Genomic DNA, 19,995 nt, shown 5'->3' on the forward strand with positions numbered 1-19,995 from the left:
TTTCCCAGCCATCTAGTATAACCACCTCTCAGCTGATTGGCTGGCTTCCCCAGCCATAGATGCCGCAGACATCAAAGCTGGCTCCCCCGATCGTGGCTTCCCGTCCTGTTCTGCACAACCACTATTCTGACTCCATGTAGACGCAAGGTTCCCAAGCAAGGTCCGCTCAGACAGCGGAGGGGACTAGAATCCCTGCCCAATTGAGTATTGGGCATACACTGAAGCAGCTAAAAGACAAAAAGCCGCGGCAGCATGATTCCAGTCAGGAACAAGCCTGCCTTGCCCAGAGGAGCAAAAGGGATGAAAGATGACGAACCACATGGACCAGGCAATACCAGGAATGAGTGGGGAGGACCAGGGGATCCCTGTCCGGACCCAGAATAGCCCAACAGGCTCCGCAGGACCAAAGGAGCAGCGGCCAAACTAAGAGCAAAAGCCCTCTCCTCACAAAGAGCTTCAAAAGCAGAGGAGAAAGACGCCCGGAGGCACCAGAAGGCCATCGACAATAGGATTACCATGACTGAAAAGGAGGCAGAGCAAAAGAAGGGGGAAAGCTCCCCTGGAGAGGAAATAGCTGAAATCTCCCACGCTTTATCAGCACAGCAAAGCCATCCAATCGGGATAGAGTATCGGATCCCTTGCTCTTAGGTTGGGTTGTCAGATGGTGCCAGAGAGCAATACTATCCGCCAGCCCTCTGTTTAGAAAACAGTGAGGTTTTTCCCGCTACACAGGCAAGCTTCTTGTCAACAGGAAAGCAGAGAGACCCACCGCCAAAGGGGATGAAGATGGCACCAGAGGCCACCTTGACACCCACAGCAGCGAGGCTTCGCTCACAAGAGAGTCGGGGCCCTGAAATTATGGATCAGATGAAACTTCTGATATCTTTAATACAGGCAGACTCCATGCATCAAGACCAATTGATGGCATCACAGCATCAGAGATTTGGGAGCCTTCCAAAGGTGACACTCAACCCCTTCATCCATACAGAACGAGACATCACTCTCAGGGGATGAGGACCAAAAAGAAATGGAACTTTCAGAGGATGAGGGATGGCTCCAGATACACCAGCATTCACAGGACTCTTTTGTCCAGCTCTCTTTAAGTCCTTATTATTTAAGGCCAAAGCAGCAACACGCTTGGAAACTGACCCAAATACAGCAGAGTCACCATTGGACCTGGTGGACCCAGATGAGCTGCTCTTTTCAGAGGCAACTGCAGAGAGTGAGGAGATTCCCTCGCCTAATCTATTCCAAGACATGGTCCAAAGACAATGGGCCCAATTAGGGGTATTCCCACCCCCAAATGGGAATGAAAAGAGATTTTATAATGTGGCCTTGGGTTTCTCGGAGATACCACAACCACCAACCATAGATGGACCGCTAGCGGCCTCAACATCCTCCATCATCCTGCCTAATGATGCAGGGGATGCTTTGAAGACAGGACAGGAAGGCGGAGCTACAGGCACCTCATTTTTCAACAGGGCATCATTGATCTGGCTTTGCCAGAAACAAGAGAGGGCTTCCCCAGTGACATTCAATTGTACCAAGACATCAACAAACTGATAGTGGCTATGGAATTCTTGGTGGATGCCACCTTGAATGCCGCAAGGTTTGCTTCCTGGGCCATTGCCGCCTTGGTGGCAGCCCATCGGCTGCCATGGCAGGCAGACATGAAGTATAAATGGAAACTAGCCTCTGCTCCCTTCAAGGGTAGCAAGCTGTTTAGAGAGGCCCTAGAGCCCATGTTGGTGGAAACTAAGGACAGGAGGAAGATCCTACCTTCAGTTTACAGGCGAGCTGACCGCTGTCCATCACCCTATTTTCGCAGACATTCCTTTCAGTCCACAGACATGGGGTTTGGGCCCCCTCAATCCCAGAGGGCGTACACTCACAGACAAGACCGACAACTGGACAGGTCCGGATTCAGGGACAGGGATGGGCAACATTTCCATGGCAAGCGGCCATTTCGGGGCGCAGTCAGTCGCCCCTTCTGCCGCACCAAGTGACAACAGGTCCAACCTTCCCAGTCAATCAATGGGAAGCAACCACTACAGACACCTGGGTCCTGAATATGGTGAGACTAGGTCTTACCCTCGAATTCCTCTCCACACCCCCAAGTTTCTTAATAAGCTGCCCCATCTCAAGAGACAAGGCAAAAAGTAGCCTAATGGAGACAGCAGTCCAACACTAGTGCCCAGGACCACCAAATTGCTGGCGGCACTATTAGCACACCTCAGGGTGGTTCCAGTGAGTGTCCAATGTTAACCTGGACGATATATTGATACAGTCCTCTCTCATACAGGCAGCAGAGGATCTGAAGACCACAATCCGGGTTCCACAGGATTTCAGCAAGAGCCATCCATATTCTACCAACCAACTACTGCACCTGGGGACAGTCATAGATACCAGATCGTGTGAGGTATCCCTGTCCCAGGAACATCAGACCAGTATAAGAACCTTGAGTGGATTCTGAGCAGACCGAACTGTATCCCTGACCCTCCCCTCATAGCTCCTGGTGTCCTGCATATCAATTGTACCCTGGGCACAGCTACACACCAGAACCTTGCAATAGTTTCTCCTGCCTTATCAACGGTCCAGCCGGAGCAACTCGAATACCAGGGTCCAAGTCCCACCAAAGGTACTGCAGTCATTCCAGTTGTGGATGTTGCAGGCCATAACAAAGGGATGCATTTTCACAGATGCCAGCCTCTTTGGCAGGAGGGGCACTGTCAATCCCAGTTGGCACAAGGGCAGTGGTCTCGTCTCAATCAGACCTGGGAAATAACATCAACTGGCTGGAGCTCAAGGCAGCTCACTTGGCCCTCAGATGGTTTCAGGACATGATCTCTGGACATCATGTAATCATTCTGACAGACAATGTGGCCACCAAGGCCCATATCAACGGCCAAGTGGGCATCCACTCCAGATCCCTCATGTGAGAGGCTGAACAGTTGGACCTCTGGGTAGAGGAACATCTCTCCATCAGGACAGAACACATCTTGGGGACAGCAAATGTACAGTCAGACTGGCTCAGCAGAGCCACGATCAACGCCTACATCCAGACCTATTCAAGGAGCTGTCAGAAAGGTTTGGAACCCCAATCCTGGACTTGTTTGCTTCCCCATCAAACACCCAGTTACCCAGTTTTTACATCAGGTTTACAGCACCGGAAGTGGAAAGAGCCCAAGCACACTGCAGTCTGTGGCCCCGAGGTCTACTATACACCTTCCCTCTGCTTCTTCTCATTCCGAGGGTAATCAAGAAAGTACTTGCGGTAAAGGCAGAGATCCTGCTCCTAGCTGCCCACTGGCCCAGATATCTGTGGTACGCAGATCTGGTTAGCCTGTCGATATCCAGGACAGAATCTCCCTCCCTAGCCTGTCAATATTCCCCAGGACAGAATCTCCCTCAGCAAGGAAGCCTTGCTTCATCCAGAACCATAATGGCTCCAACTGACTGTCTAGCATTCGAGCGGACAGCTCTGAGTCACCACAGTTGTTCCAACAGGGTCATGCAGACGATCCAGGCCTCTAGGAGGCCTTTGACCAACAGAATCTATGATGCAACTTGGAAGACCTTCTGTATCTGGTGCTCCAAAGGTCACATTAATCCTACCATGGTATCGGCCCAAATCCTGGAATTCCTTCAGGAGTGGCTAGACAAAAGGTCTATACCCCAATACCATATATAGACAAGCCTCAGTACTGTCCTGCGGGGATCTGGAGCTCTACACCTGCTGGTGCGCAGTTTTGTTAGAGGTGCAACCAACCTGAAGCCTCCAGTGATACACAGGTACCCCATCTGGGACCTGCCTAAAGTACTACAAGCACTCATGTCAGATCCGTTCAAATTGTTACGTTCAGGCAGCCTATGATTCCTCACCTTCAATATGGCCTTCCTCGTAGCTATCGCTTCAGCCACACAGATATTGGAGCTGGCAGTCCTTTCCATAAGAGAGGACCTTTGCATATTTTATCCAAATAAGTTGGTTCTGCAGCTGGATCCCTCCTTCCTTCCCAAGGTGAATTCCTCGTTCCACAGGGCACGGGAAATAATCTTACCAGACTTTTGTCCGAGACCAACACATGCCCTGAACTAAATATGGCACACCTTGGACATTAGGAGGACCCTCCACTACTATCTAAAGAGGACAACCTCTATGAGAAGGACAGAATCTCTGTCTGTGTCCTTCCAGCCATCCATGCTAGGTACCAAGGTTACACCATCAACCATAAACCAGTGGATACGAGCATGCATCGCCAAAGCTTACGAGCTTCAAGCCCTTCCATTACCCAGGTGAGTGACAGCCCATTCCACCAGAACCGCAGCCACAATGGCTGCATGGAATACACAGGCCTCTATCAAGGATATCTATAGGGCAGCAACATGGTCTTCCCCATCCCCGTTCATAAGGCACTACAAACTGGACATACCTTTCCTTCTCCATACTTTTTCCTCTTCCCATCTCTCTGGTAAAAGTTCATCTTGGCTTCATCAGTCAAAAGAATCTTATTCCAGAACTGGGAAATGGGTTTGTTTGTGGTTTTTTTGTGTTTTCTGCAAAGTCCTAATCTGGTTTTTCTGTTGTTAAGTGTTCCCAGTGGTTTGGATCTTGTTGTGAAGCCTCTGTATTTACATTAATGAAGCCATCTTTTGACTGTAGGCTTTGACACCCCTACCTCCTCAAGAGTGTTCTTGTCTTGGCTAGCTGTTGTCAAAGAGCTTTTCTTCACCAGTGACAGAATTCTGCGATCGTCAAGTTTGGTGTAGTTGTCTTCCGTGGGCTTCCAGACCTTCCAGGTGTTGCTGAGCCTATCAATTAATTTCTTTCTTTTTAAGAATGTTTCATAATGTTTCACATTTTGGCCACTCCAATGTTTTGCTATCTTTCTGATGCAATATTTTATTTTTTTCAGCCAAACGATAGCCTCTTTCATTTGCATAGCCGCCTCTTTGGACTTCATTTGGAGTGTTGCAGTGAACAGCTATCAAATGCAAATGTAACACTCAGAACAAGAAGAAAGTCCAGTTGCCTCTTGAAAAAGCACCTTTGGGACAACTACGACCTGGATGACTGAGAATTTCCATAGACATGTAAAACTCAGAACAACTCAACACCTTTATGTGTTTGATTTATCATGGAATAACAAGGGAGCAGACAGCATCTGGCCATGTCACATCTTATCAGCCATTTGTCCCATCATTTATGAGCCACCAAAAATGGTGGTAGGGATGTTAAAATGACTGTAATTCCTCAATGGATCATTGTTAGGAATTTGTGGAATAAAATGCAGTCTTTCATTCCATTTCCTGACCCTTCTGCATAATGGAAACTATTGTCAGACATTATTAGGAGGGTTACCACTATGTTTTTCTATGGAGTTGAGTTTGAGGCTTAAAACACATACCATTACTAAAACAAATACAATCACAACATCTGAGAAGTAGTTTAGGTGTGGATAAAAAGATTTCTGTTGCTGCAATTGGGAGCTGAATTGGAAATTAATACAATTTGTTCTTCGTCTAAAATTAAGATGTACAATTATTGGTGCAAAATCAATGCTATAGAAACTTGACAGACTCCCAAAATTGTGTTTAAATCTCAGGAGACCTCTTGGATTGCACAGTTGACAAATTATATCAAGAGCTGTGGTCTGTCCCTTGTTTCTTGTCCAACAGTCTCTGTAACCCAAATTAAAAGGGTTGCCACACAAAAAAGTTTGGATACAGAAGCTCAAGAGAATAGTTACCTTTAGTAAGGCTGGCACATTGAAATGGATGCGTTACATGGATGCAAGCACACCTTCTAAATTGCTAAATATTGAAACACAGAAATGCCCAAGCATTTTAGGGTGGCATTTATCAATGAGATTTGAGCAGCTAGAAACAATGTTTAAATATGGAAGGTTTAAATGAGTTCTTTAGGATAAATATACTTGCATTTGAGGAATCCTTGACACCCTCTGAGCTTGCTTACTTTCTTGCATACGTTTCATAACCCAAACTCGCATTTACAACCTTTGCAGCATCTTGTGGTCATGTTACACTTTGCAATCAACCAACTCCTGAAAAGCAAAGTTAATTAGGCTAGCTGGATTTGTTTTATGACCATGTGGTTCACTAAATGAGCATGGTAAAATGGTCATAAAATCAGGTCTGGTCACAGGATGACTTGCTTTATGACCGCATCAACTTAACGATGCAAATGCCAATCCCAGTTTTGTTTGTGTTTGTGTGTGTGTGAGAGAGAGAATTATATGACCTATAAAAGAAATATCTTGAACCACACATTAGATGAATAAACCTATTGGGAACCTTATACAGATAGTCCTTGATTTGCAACACTTCCTTTAGTGACCATTTGAAGTTAACAGCACTGAACATAGTTACTTGTGACCTTTGGAGCATCCCAACGGTCAGGTGATTTACATTCAGATGCTTGACAACTGACTCATTTATGACGGTTGCAGTGTTCAGGAGTCATCTTGCAACCTTCTGACAAACAAAGTCAATGGATAACCCAGATTCACTAAACAACCGTGTTATTAATTTAACAACTGCAATCATTCACTTAACAAATCTGGCAAGAAAAGTCATAAAATGGGATAAATTCACTTAACAAAAATGTTTCACTTAGCAACATAAATTTTGGGCTCAATTGCGATTGTAAGTTGAGGATTACCTGTATTAAAACAACATATTTCTAATGTGGTCAGAAGCTAACTATTGCGTTAAAATACAGCTCTTTATTTGAACAAAACAGTACAATTGAGAATCGCATGTGTGAGTCTGATTGGGGTAAATTGTAAGGATGGATCAGAAATAGGATTTGTATTTTCTTTTAGTTCTGCCTTTTACTCTATTTTGTAATACATGGTCTTTTATTGTTCTGCATTGTTTAGGTAATCTCACAGAATAAGATTGTGGAATTCTTTTTTATCGATGCAACATTTGATCAGTTGGCAAACTTCCTATTGGATAGCAAGCAAATTTTACCCTTTGAGACTGGGCTATAGCAACTCTTATTTTCTGGGAGCAAAATCTCAATCTGGAAGGCTAAAGCAGAGCCCCGCTGCATTTTTGGACAGATGGCTCCCCCCCCCCCCTTATAATAGGGCTATACCACAAATATAAGCAAATGGGAGAATTTTTGGGTCACTCTATTTTTTATTCTTTCCCCACTCCCCCATTTTTTTTCTTTTTCTTTTGTTATATTTTTTTGGAAATTTAACAAAGTTGATGAAAGAACAATAAAGAAGGGACGATGTTGAGGAAATATGACATATATTATTGTGGATGCTTACAGACAGATCTGTTAGTCAAAGCATTGAAGCTATACAACCCTCGCGTAATGACCAGGTGCTTAACTATCATTCCATCTGGGGGAAAAAATAGTTACTTATAACCTATCCTCAGAGTTATAACTGTTCCCCCCACTACTTCCTTTCAAGGGCTGAGAGTGAGAGACTGGCCCAAGGTCATCCACCTGGCTTTGTGCCCAAGGTGGGACTAGAACTTACAGTCCCCTGGTTTCTAACCTGATGCCTTAACCACCGAACCAAATGTCATATTCTTATGGAACTGATTCCGGGGGGGAAATGCTTATTTGGAGTGTCTTGTTTGTTTGTTTCCCGCATTTCCCATTTTTACAAAAAAAACTCAAGGCAGTAAACCTATCCAGCATACCTTTCTCCCATTTTTCCCACAACAACCATCCTGTGAGAACCTTATGATATCAGAGTTTATATAAAATAAATCATGCATCCCTGGCCAAATGATATGTTTAAATAAATTCCTAAGAGAACAGAAACTAACTGAAACTTTGGTACAAAGTTAAACTCAACATCTTTCTGCAAAATTTGACTGCATGGTTAATGTTTAAAGTGCTGTTGTTTTTAGATTCAGAATCACAAAACAGTGAATATGAGAAATGCAGAATTTAGACACCCATTCAAATAGTCCTTTTTAGCACCAATGGCAAAAATCACAGCATTTCCTGTGATTTCGAGTATTCAAGTATTTCCTTTAGCTGGCTAAGAGGCATTCCTATTCTTAGCTTTTGGATTTTTTTCCCCTTTCCATGGTCAGCTGCTTATATTTCAGAAAGCTATTGAGTGGCAAATAGTTTGAAATCACAGATACATTGACCTGCTTAAAGAATATAATTTAGAAGTGTTGAGTGTGAGTGAGTTGCAGTTCTCGTTTAAAATGCCACTCTGTTGCTTTTTTTTGGGGGGGGGGGTTTCCAAATCTTGTAGGTATTCAGCATTATTGTCTGAATTTAATGAATTAATAAAAAAAAGAAGAGCAGTTTGTTTCAGCATTGTTATCTGAATTTAATGAATTAATAAAAAAAAGAAGAAGAGCAGTTTGTTTCATGGTTCCAAAAACACCATTTATAAATATTGCAGATGTCCACATACTCGATAGCTATCTGGGGTCTAAAGAATATGCATTTCAAAATGGTACTTCAGAACTGTACTCAAATCCTGACCATGGGAATCGATTTTTGTTGCTCTTTCAGTTAATTCGTTTTTCAACAGTTTACTTTGTGATTTACCCTTACACAGAGCCCTCACAAGGGAAACTTCTCTGTAGCTGAGGAGGTTTATTTTAGTGAGCTGTGATCTTCATTGCTGTGATAAATTGATTCATAATTGAAGTGGCATCTGTACTATATCTTGTTTTCTGCACAGTCTCAAATAAATGTCTCCATAGTACATGACCAAATAATGACTTTTTATATTTTAATAGTATGACTTTGATACACACAGCATATTAATACTGAACTTGTATTACATGTGTTTTGACTGATGGGAAATCTTAGATGCTATCTGAGGTGCAGTGGTGCCATGGTTAGTCCAGAGCTTTTCTGAAAGTCTGTTTTTGAAGTTGAAATTGCTTTTTTTAAGGGCTCTGAATACTTTTTGTCAGCACCAGTTCAACCTTAAATTCAGAACTAAAATAGCACCCTCTTTATTATTGCCCTTTAGGCGTTGAGCAGCTGAATTCCTCCCCCCACGCCCCACCCCCTTGAGGCACATGATGGTCATTATGGAGGGAGCAGGATAAACAATTCCCAGTCCCTCATGAAATTAGAAGATTGTGGCAGGGCAGGTTATTCCCATATCACAATTGATTATGAGCAAATATCTACCTCTGATTCCTGTGCCATTAAGGTTTTTCAGTGTCTCTTTTTCTCTTTGCAGGTGACTTGGTTCGAATGGTTGTATAAAATGCCACAACAGTAGATATAGCCAGTCCCAATGTATTCCAACATAGGACAAAGGCCCCTGGAATGGAGATTTGTAAATCAGTAAAATATATATACACAGAGATAATGAAAGCAGACACCTCATTTGAATTTTGCTTTTAAACAATTGTGAACTAACAATTCCATCACTAAAAATATTTCAGTGGCTTCTTTTAGCACTCCCAGCCCACAGGCCAGATGCATCACGTGCTGGCCATACCCACGCCCTGTTTAGCAAAGGGGGGGGGAGTCCCAATATGTCACGTGATGCTGTTGTGACTATGTGAATTTGACACCCCTGTTGTATTCCATTTCCCTCTCTTTCTATTCAGTCCACCTGTTCTTTCAAGATTAAATGTGGTTTTTCAAGTGTCTGGTACATTGTTTCTTAGATTAGCCTTCTTACATTAGCCTGTACATGTAATGGCTTGAAACTGAGTAAAAAGTAGCACTTGCACATTGATCCCACCTATTTATTCTTCTCAAAATCCATGTATTGTGTTCATGTGAAAAATCTTAAAGGAGCAGAAATCCTTTACACAAATCTCTCAGTCTGGCCCAGGGTCCTCCTTTAATAAATGTTGGATCAGGTGCAGTATTTTTCTTTAAGTGGAAGTGAATGCAGTTCTGTTGTTTATGTGGACACTAAAACTCAGTTTTCAGAGTTTGTACTTTCAGAGAAATGCCTAAAGAAATCTTAAGTTCCTCTCTTCTGAATGGTGCAAAGCAAGGATGCGATTCAACCGCGCACAGAGCGTTTGCTAATGACCTTCTCCAGCAATCTCTCTGTGTTAAATAGTTGACATACAGCAATCCGCTGTGCCGTGCAAATCAACTCAGCTTGAAAACCAGGATATAAAGCACAGACTAGAACCTGGGCAGGTGGGCCCAACAGCTGATCAACTGAGCGAATCAGTTCCTCACAGCTGATCCTCTGAGCCACCGGTTCGCTACCGGTACCGTTCTTGGGATGAAAGCAGCTCAAGAAGCAAGAGAGGGATGAACCATCTAAAATGCCTATATCGGGCAACATTTTAGCGCTGTTTTTGTTGGTAATCAGCATCTCAATTTTTTCATCTACAGATTATGTTTCAATACTAGCTTGAGAATAAATGTAGAACACCTGATGGACACAATAATGATGTTTAATATTTATGTGAATGCTATGTAAAAGGCTGTTTAGGCATAATAGAAGACTAATGAAATGTCCTCCCCAAAACTAGCTAATAAACCCATAATAACAGTACTTTTTTATAAATGGTTAATTTGGCTATTCTTTTATGGACTCCTGAAGATCATGAACTTTGCAGAAAAGCAGGAATAATCTAGACTTCGATAGGATTAAGTGAATGCTATGTTTCAAATCCTGGAAGTGGTTTTCAAAGCCACAGGGAAACATATACATAGATACAGACAGACAGACAGACAGACAGACACCTTAATCTTTTCAAATTAGCATTTTAGCAGGTGGGTTTTTTAAATTTTATTTCTATTGGGTCAGTGGGCTGGTTAGTGAATTACTGTTGGTGTTGGATGTGAAAATTCAGACTTTAGCAGAACGAGCCTTGAAGTTGAATAAGGGAGCCAGTTTAATAATTTTATAACTATTAGATACAGTAGGAAAGTCTCACAGTTAGTAATCTTAAGCTTACAGTACTTAAGTGTAATTGAATCTTCATGTCACTGTGCTTTGACATCTTACTCTCAATAGTCCTAGAGGACATTCAGCAAGTTTTCTTACGTTAACATTTATTGTAGTCGTATCTTTGCAATCACTTGTAAAACATACCTGCAATAATATCTATGTCATTTCTTCTAGATGGCTTTAGCTGGCAATCCTAATATTTGGCTATAATAATACACTATAAATGATATTTAGCTAGATTTCCATTTGTTAATGTTTTTGTATGTTCTCTCTCTCTCTCTCTCTCTCTCTCTCTCTCTCTCTCTCTCTCTCTCTCTCTCTCCAAATTGCTATATTTAATTATATTTTATTTCGGGGGGTTTGTTGATGATGTTAATAATGGACTTATAAAATAATTCATTGGCAGTCAGGTTCATTAGAAAGAGACTGCTCAACTGTAGCTGGGATTCAGTGTCCAGAGTAAAGTAGTCATTTAAGACTTACGGGGAAGAAATAGCGAACTAAAGACTGCTTGCTAAAAGTGAAGGCAATGGCTCTAGTGAAATGACAAGCTGATGTGTAGACTGGCTCTTCATAATTTCTTTCCAGTCAAAGAGAGATTTTAAGATCATCCATTGTGTTTAAATATTTGTCATGTGAAACTTTTTGACTTTTTCCAACATATTTCAACATACAGGTGTTTGGTCTTCAGCAATATTGACAAATAAGGGAGATATAATAAATACCATGCACCACTTACATTTTGTAGTCCATTGTATAACTTAAGTAAATCTAGATGCAGATTTTCCGTGTAAAAAGAATAAGTAAAATCTCTACAGGTAGTCTTCAATTTATGACTATAATTGAATGTTTGTCACTAAGCAATGCAGTCATTAACTGAATCACACTCCCTATTTTGCGGCAATTGTTAAATGAATCTCCATTAAGTGAATCACAATCGCGTCCTTCATTGACTTATTGTTGTAAGTCTCCTGGGAAGGTTGAAAATGGTAATCAGATGACCCTGGAGTGCTCGCAACCCTCATAAATACATGCCGGTTGCCAAACGCCCAAATTTTGATTACATGATTGCAGGGATGCTGCAACAGTTGAAAGTGTGAAGACTGGTCTTAGTCACTTTTTTAAAGCACCATCCTAACTTTGAACCGTCATTAAATAAAAGTCATAAATTGAGAAGTCCGTGTATATTTATCACTACTTGAAGTAACTAAAATTAGAATCAAGTGCACTGTCCACATCAGATGCAAATCATTAGAATATCATTAAGGAGGAACGGGTCTTACTGAAACCTCGGACATTTACCTTGAGTTGCTCTTTGTTGTTAAAGCAAGTGTGATGTCACCATGCTTACATTGAAAATGCTCTCTGAGACCAGCATAAAGTTTATAGATGCCTTTGAGCTTGGGAAAGGTTTTTAAAAGCCGGCCACAAAATTGGGCATCAGTCATTCCACTGTCCAGAAGGTCTTCTATAAGTGGAAAAGTTTTCAAATAACTGTCAGCTTGCCCAGAGGCCAGACTGCCTCAACAAGTTCAGGCCAAGAGCAGAACACATGATATTAAAAGAAATCTCTAATAAGAACCCTAGAATTTCATGCTGGGACCTATAGGAGCTCTTGCTTCCATTGATATCAAAATGCATGGTTCTATCATTATAAGGAAGTTGCAAAAATTAGATCCACATGGGAGGTGTGCCAAGAAGGAACCTTTGCTGTCCAGAAAGAAGATCAGGGCAAGGCAAGTTTGCTCATGAACCCTTGAAAGATCAGATCTTCTGGAAGAGTGTGCTGTGAACAGATGAGGCAAAGATGAACTTATTTGGCTACATGTTCGGTGAAAACCAAAGACAGCACCTTTCTCTAGAAGAACCTGATACCAACCCAAAAGCATGGTGGTAGAGATGTTATGGTTTGGGGCTATGTGGCTGCATTGGGACCTGGGCCTCTGTCCATCACAGACTTCACTATGAATTCTTCATTGTATCAGAGGGTGCTTGAGAGTAGTGTATGAGAACAACTGTCAGGAGACTAAAATTCATCCGAAAGTGGACCTTGCAACATGTTTATGATCCTAAACATTTTGGCAAATTCCCCAAGGAATGGTTAGGAAAAAAAAAAAAAAAAAGGGTTACTAGAAATAGATTGCATAGCTGAAAAGATCCTACATAGTGGAATGGAGGGGGGAAATTCCTCTTAGTCAATGTCAGACACTGATAGACTGTTGCAATGTAAGACAGATCGGGGCATTTCACAGCCCTCATGCTACATCCAGCCTACCTGAGGTCAGTTGGAAGTTAGAAATCAAATGTAAATAAGTGAATATCATGCGTGCCGTACAACTGCATTATTTTTATTTTGAAGGCAACTGCTTTTTTTTTTTTCAGTTTACATATGTGCATGTGTATGTGCCTTTGCATAGAGCCCTATTGGTTCACTCTTCCACGACAGTCCCAGTTTCCTATGTGGCCCCTTGAGAAAACTAATTGCCCACCCCTGGGATAAGGTATGAGGTGTCAAAGGGAACAGTACCACATACTGTTTCTGCCAACGGGTGTCTTTATTTTTTCCACAGAAGGAAATGATATGTCTATTAATTTGACGTTAAATAAATGATTGCAACATTTATTCTTCATAGTTTTGTACAATTACATCACTTTTATTTCTATATACTGTTTGAATAAAGATAAAATATTACTATATCCATATGTGTTTGAAAAAAATTCTACATGGGGCTACTTCTTCACACGACTATGTTTGAATTATTTTCTGCTGTTGCTTTTTCAGTGTTTCCTGTTCTCTTGTTCCCCCACATAAGATATTTCTTCCTTGCTTTGGTGTATATCTTCATGTACTAATTATTGCTGTAGATATATTTTGAGAAGTTTGACTTGAAATCCAAGTCTTAAATCTGATAAGAAGGTTAGATAAATGTGATAGTGCTGCAGGCAAACAGTTTAGTAGCTTTTATTACACATTAATTACTTTATTTTAGGCTCTCATTTAAGATGGACTACTGAAATGCTGCATTTCAGCTATTAAAAAAGAATGCCTCCCCCTCTTTAATAAATGCTTGTATTTGTAGTAAAGTTAAGTAATGGCTAGCAATTCTCCTACTATGTGTAGCAACTATTATAGGATTGTATAATATGCGGGTATGTCTCAAAAAAGATGTGACATATTGAAAAGTTCACAGAAGAAAATACAATTGTATTTCTTCTTTTTTTCCCAGAACACATCAGTAATGGAGGATCAGAATGAAGATGAGTCTCCAAAGAAAAACACATTGTGGCAGGTAGGCTTGATTCAAATTTCCTTATGTTTAATATTATCTTTAATAATTTACATCAGGGCTGTCAAACTCCCAGCCCACAGGCCAGATGCATCATGCGCTGGCCACGCCCATGCCTGGTTTAATTGAAGGGGGGAAAAGTTCCGATACATCATGTGACACCGCCGTGATGACGTGAGTTTGACACCCCTCTTTTACATAGTTATTGTGGAAGTGTTTTCTTTGATGCTGGTTTTATTTAGTATACTATTGAATATATTGCTAATGCTAATAACAAACAAGATAGAATTGCTAAAAAATTTTTGCTTGATCACTTGGGCCCCAAGAAGTTCATCCAAAGTTCTTTATAGTTGTTTATTAGTCTGTTGTCCTAACGGGTACATTGATCCATACTATGGGTTCCTCATTTTTATGCCCACCTTCCTTACATTCCAGATTCTCTGCTTACATATTCTGAATTCTCTTCACTTTCTTTGATTTTTTTTTTCTTCTGCAGCTGATCTCATAGTTCTCTATAGTCACTAGGTGGTGCTGTAGGTACAAAAATAGAAATGTGCACGGCTATATGAGAGACCATGAGCATTGCTGCCATTATTAACCTTTCCAACATTAAGATTAATAGCTGTGGAGATAAGCATTTACTTGACATTTGATATTTATTTTATTTTGTATTCACAGTGTAGAGGTTGGAATTGTCTAACCAGACTTCACAATACCAAACAACAATGTTTAATTAGTCCTTGACTTTATATCGGTTATACAAACAAACATTTATTGATTTGGTACATGATCAAATCCATTCAGGCCTTTTTTTTTTAATTAGAGCTTTTTTTTGTAACAACTGGCAGTTCTTAAGAAGAGTTTGCTTGTATAAAATTGTAAAATGTTCTGGCAAATATTTGTATTTGATTATCTGCCATCAAGTTGTTTTCCATTCCTAGCAACCAACAGAACCATCCCTAACCTGTTCTTTCAAATCTTCCAATAGCGCCCTCATCTTCATCATAACTGAGTCCATCTACAGGATTTTGCTCTTGGTTGTCCTCTTGTTTGCATTCTTCCCACCCATTCTCAGCATTAGAGTCTTTTCAGAAAGCTACATCTTCACATAATGCGTGTGAAACTTTGCACAGTGTGCCCAAACTTTACATATTATGTCTGAAGTTTGTACTTTAGTATACGTTGCATGTTAGTAACAACTTGGTTAGCCACAGTTACTGTGATGAATAGATAAGGCTTTTAATTACTGTCTAGCCACAGTTACTGTGATGAATAGATGAGGCTTTTAATTACTGTCAAGAATTTTATTAAAAATGAAGTATTTATTCTGTATTGGGGGAGGGGGTAGAATAAATCTAGTGACAGTATTTCAGTTGCTAATTTTTATAATGAAAACCAGATGGAAACGTATATAAAGAATGTATCAGGTGATAAGAAATTTCTCATTCAGGATTGGGGAAAAAGCATAGCAATTGGTGTTTCTTGGAAGTGAATCAAACTGTTTAGACGAAATGTATCACATGCAAAATGTGGATAACTAGGCTATTTGCTATTAATATCTGTAATAGAATATCTGCAATACAGTATTCTAAAAGTTAAAGAGGAAACGTTTTTTTTTCTGTTTGTGTTTTCATAATACAGATAAGCAATGGAACTTCATCTGTAATAGTTTCAAGGAAACGGCCATCTGAAGGAAATTACGAAAAGGAAAAAGACTTGTGTATTAAGTATTTTGACCAGTGGTCTGAATCAGATCAGGTTGAATTTGTGGAACACCTCATTTCACGAATGTGTCACTATCAGCATGGACATATTAATTCCTACTTAAAACCCATGCTGCAAAGGGATTTTATCACTGCTTTACCAGGTAGGTTTTGTTGCGTGTTGTAATGAAATGTAAAATAAAGCGGCTAGATTACATTACAAACTTAACAAATTTTATTCATCACTGAAGGAATGATTATATGCTTTGTACTCCATTCTGAATAATTGTGATGGCCACTGGATGCCAGTATTGTTCCATTTAAAGATAGATTTTGAACTATATGTTTTAAATGGAGTGGTTGTAAATTACTACATTAAGGCTTTCCCTAATTTTGAACCTTGACAAAGAATTTGGTTTATAGAGGATTTTACTCTATTTTACTTATATGTGCTTTTCCTAGCTGCTATTGAAATCTTGTTTGGAAGTAAGGCAATCAGGGGGGTTTTTCCTCCCTCTCTCTTACTTTAAAATTTTACATCCATTGTTGTTAGTGTTCTGTTCGGCACTTTTGAAGAAAAAAGTGTGTGTGGGATTAGTTGTTCAGAACAGCCTAATTACCAGATTCTAAATAGTTACATGGAAATAAGTTCATTGTAGACCCTCCAACTTGGTCAAGCTGTGGAATGTATTTAGAAAAGGGGAATCCCAAAACATGTCATTGTCCTCAGATGAAACCTATAAACAAATCAGGAAGACACATTACAAACAAAATATGATGAAACAGACTGGTTTCAGGTTGCAGAGGAGTGAGACATATTCTCACTGTATACTGTCCTCTTAATTATTCAACCTATATGCTAACTTTATATTAAGGCAAACTGGGTTAGAAGAAGATGAGCATATTTTCAAAACTGAGGAAGAAACATCAATATCCTGTGGTATATTGATGACACTACTCTGCAAGCTGAAAAATGCAAGTGTTCTGTAAGCTTTGGTAATAGAGTTGTCTCAAACTGAGGTGTGGGTGGCTAATAATAACAATAACAACAGCAAGAGTTTTTACCAGACTGAATCAAATTGAAGATTAAATTGATGAGGATGATGGCGATGGTGACAATAATAACAGACAGTAAATGCCACTTATGCAAAGAAGCTGAAGAAACAGTGAACCACCTGGTAAGATGCTGCAAGAAGATCTCACAGATTGACTGTAAGCAGTGGCATGACAAAGTAGCAACAATGATGCATTGGAAGATCTGCAAGAAATATCATTTGCCTGTAAGCAAGAACTGGTAGGACCATAAAATAGAGAAAGTCATAGAAAATGAAGAAGTTAAATTGCTTTGGGACTATAAAATTCAAACAGACAGGCACCTGCCACATAACACTCTTGGCTTAACAGTTATATCGATAAGAAAAACAATAAAGTGTGGATAGTGGATGTGGCAGTGCAGGTAGAATAGAAGACAAAGAATTGGAGAAGATAACAAAACAAAGACCTTCAAATAGAAATAGAACGACTGTGGCAAAGGCAAGCGAGGGTAGTACCAATAGTAATAGGCACTTTGGGTGCAATCCCAAAATAACTGGACTACCGCTTGAACACCATTGTCATTGACAACTCGCCATCAGTCAATTGCAGAAGGCAGCTTTACTTGGAACAGTTTCCATCCTGCGGCGATATCTGTAACACCATCAAACATCCAGATTTGCCTATCCCAGGTCCTTGGTAAGAACTCGATAGGTAGACAAAAATGCCAAACCCAGTCTGAACATCTGGCTGACTGTGTGATGATTAATAATGATAATGATAATAATTTGACTGCTCAAGAACAAACAAGCCTTGCAGACTAATTCTGTGAAAGCAAAAATTCAACATGCCAGTAATAACAGAAAATATTGCTTATGCAATGATAAAGATGAAACAGTAGATATATTATCAGTGGCTGCAGGAAAGTCTCACAGACTGATTATCTACCTGGTTATGATTGAGTTGCCAAAATTATACATCGGAAGTTTTGCCTGAAGTTTGGGTTGGAATGCAGCAAAAATTCCTGGGAACATCAAGTTGAGAAAATTCTTGAAAATGAATATGTCAAGATCTTGCAGAACTTTTGAATCCAAACAGAAAAACATCTGGTGCACAATCTACCTGACATCACTATTGTAGAAAAGAGAAAATCTGGTTCATTGATATTGCAGTACCAGGTGATGCACGAATTGAAGAGAAACAGCTGGGAAAAATAATGAAATATCACAATCTGCAAATTAAAGTTAAGCAATTGTGGAGGAAAAAAAATCAATGACTGTACCAATAGTAACAGGAGCCCTTGGAGCAATACCCCAAAGGGTTGCCTGATACATGGACATTTCAAATTTATTAGACCTGAATATACTGACTTTGCAAAAAAAACAAACTCCTTACTTGGAACTGCCTATATACTCAAATGTTATCGTAACAGCTCTTAGGTCCTTGGTTAGGACTTGTTAGCTTCTTACCAGTCCCAGACTGTGAATTGAATTGAAGATTAAATCGATGATGATGATGATGATGATGATGATGATGATGATGATGACACAGCTTGAATGACTACATCCAGAAAAGTGAAGCGCTAATGATTAAGGAAATACATAAAGGAGACCTTTTGAAGACAACCAAGTCAAAAGCTGAATACAAAAAAGAAACAATTGAGAAGCAAACTGAAAATTGGAAAAGCAGAAGTATGCATGGCCAATACCTGAAAAGTATTGAAGGCAAAGCTGACCAAAAGTTTACTTGGAACTGGCTAAAATCAGGAATACTGAAAAAGGAAATGGCTAAGAGCAGGAAAGTTAAAGAAAAAGACTGAGGGATTAATTCTGGCTGCGCAAGACCAAGCCTTAAGGACAAATGTATACAAAGCCAGAATTGAGAAGACAGGAACAGACAGTACGTTCTGCCTATGCAAATAAGCTGAAGAAACAGTGGACCACTTGGTAAGCTGCTGCAAGAAGATTGTATGAAATGACTACAGCAGCGGTATGACAAAGTAGCAACAATGGTGCATTGGAAGATCTGCAAGAAATATCATTTGCCTGTAAGCAAGAACTGGTGGGACCATAAAATAGAAAAGTCATAGAAAATGAAAAAGTTAAATTGCTTTGGGACTTTAGAATCCAGACAGATAGGCACCTGCCACATAACACCCCGTACTTAACAGTTGTTGATAAGAAAAACAAAAAGAAATCTGGATAGTGAATATGGCAGTGCCTGGAGACAGCAGAAGAGAAGAGAAAGAACTGGAGAAGATAACAAATACAAAATAGAACGACTACGGCAAAGGCAAACAAGGGTAGTACCAATAGTAATAGGTGCCTTGGATGCAGTCCCAAAACAACTGGAACACCACTTGAACACGATAGGCATTGACAAATTTGCCATCAGTCAATTGCAGAAGGCAGCTTTGCTTGGAACAGCTTCTATCCTGCGGCGATATCTGTAACACCATCAAACATCCAGCTTTGCCTATCCCAGGTGCTTGATAAGGACTCGATAGGTAGACAAAAATGCCAAACCCAGTCTGAACATCTGCCTGACTGTGTAATGGATGATCATCATCATGATGATGATATCTAGGATGCTGGCAGCAACCTGTATCAACCATCAGCACCAGCCAATGACATTTGTGATACATTTTTAAATGTTCAGTTGACTCAGTTTCATGTTTAATGAAATAACAACAACAACAACAACAACAACAACAACAACAATAGATATCTGTAACACCATCAAACATCCACATCTGCCTATCCCAGGTCCTTGGTAAAGACTTGATAGGTAGACAAAAATGCCAAACTCAGTCTGAACTTCTGGCTGACTGGCACACATCATCATCATCCTCATTATTAGAATTAGTATTATTAGTATTATTGTTGTTGTTATTATTCAGACTTGAATACCCTGATTCTACAAAAAAAACACCCTACTTGGAACAGCTTATATCCTCTGATGCTACCTTAACAGTTCCTGGGTCCTTCATTAGGACTCGAGCTGTTGAGCTATCAACCAGCCCCAAAGGCTGTGAATCTCACTAAAGATTCATAATGATGATGATGATGGTGGTGA

The 19,995-nt window shown here is 40.2% G+C and overlaps 1 protein-coding gene and 1 pseudogene across 6 annotated transcripts in view; both read left to right on the plus strand.

Moving 5' to 3' along the window:
• FBXW11 (F-box and WD repeat domain containing 11) overlaps positions 1–19,995 on the plus strand; it is a 92,829-nt gene that overhangs the window by 43,254 nt on the left and 29,580 nt on the right. For all 6 annotated transcript variants that reach the window (XM_087918600.1, XM_087918608.1, XM_026710335.2 and 3 more), the window contains 2 exons: positions 14,126–14,188; positions 15,827–16,052. In XM_087918600.1, coding sequence (XP_087774726.1) covers positions 14,126–14,188; positions 15,827–16,052 — 289 coding nt within the window. The remainder of the gene's footprint in view (positions 1–14,125; positions 14,189–15,826; positions 16,053–19,995) is intronic.
• LOC148127852 (uncharacterized) lies at positions 675–2,055 on the plus strand (annotated as a pseudogene).

The sequence above is a fragment of the Pseudonaja textilis genome, chromosome 1, assembly GCF_049901715.1.
Source record: "Pseudonaja textilis isolate UNSWEBS1 chromosome 1, rPseTex1.2, whole genome shotgun sequence".
NCBI classification, from domain to species: domain Eukaryota; kingdom Metazoa; phylum Chordata; class Lepidosauria; order Squamata; family Elapidae; genus Pseudonaja; species Pseudonaja textilis.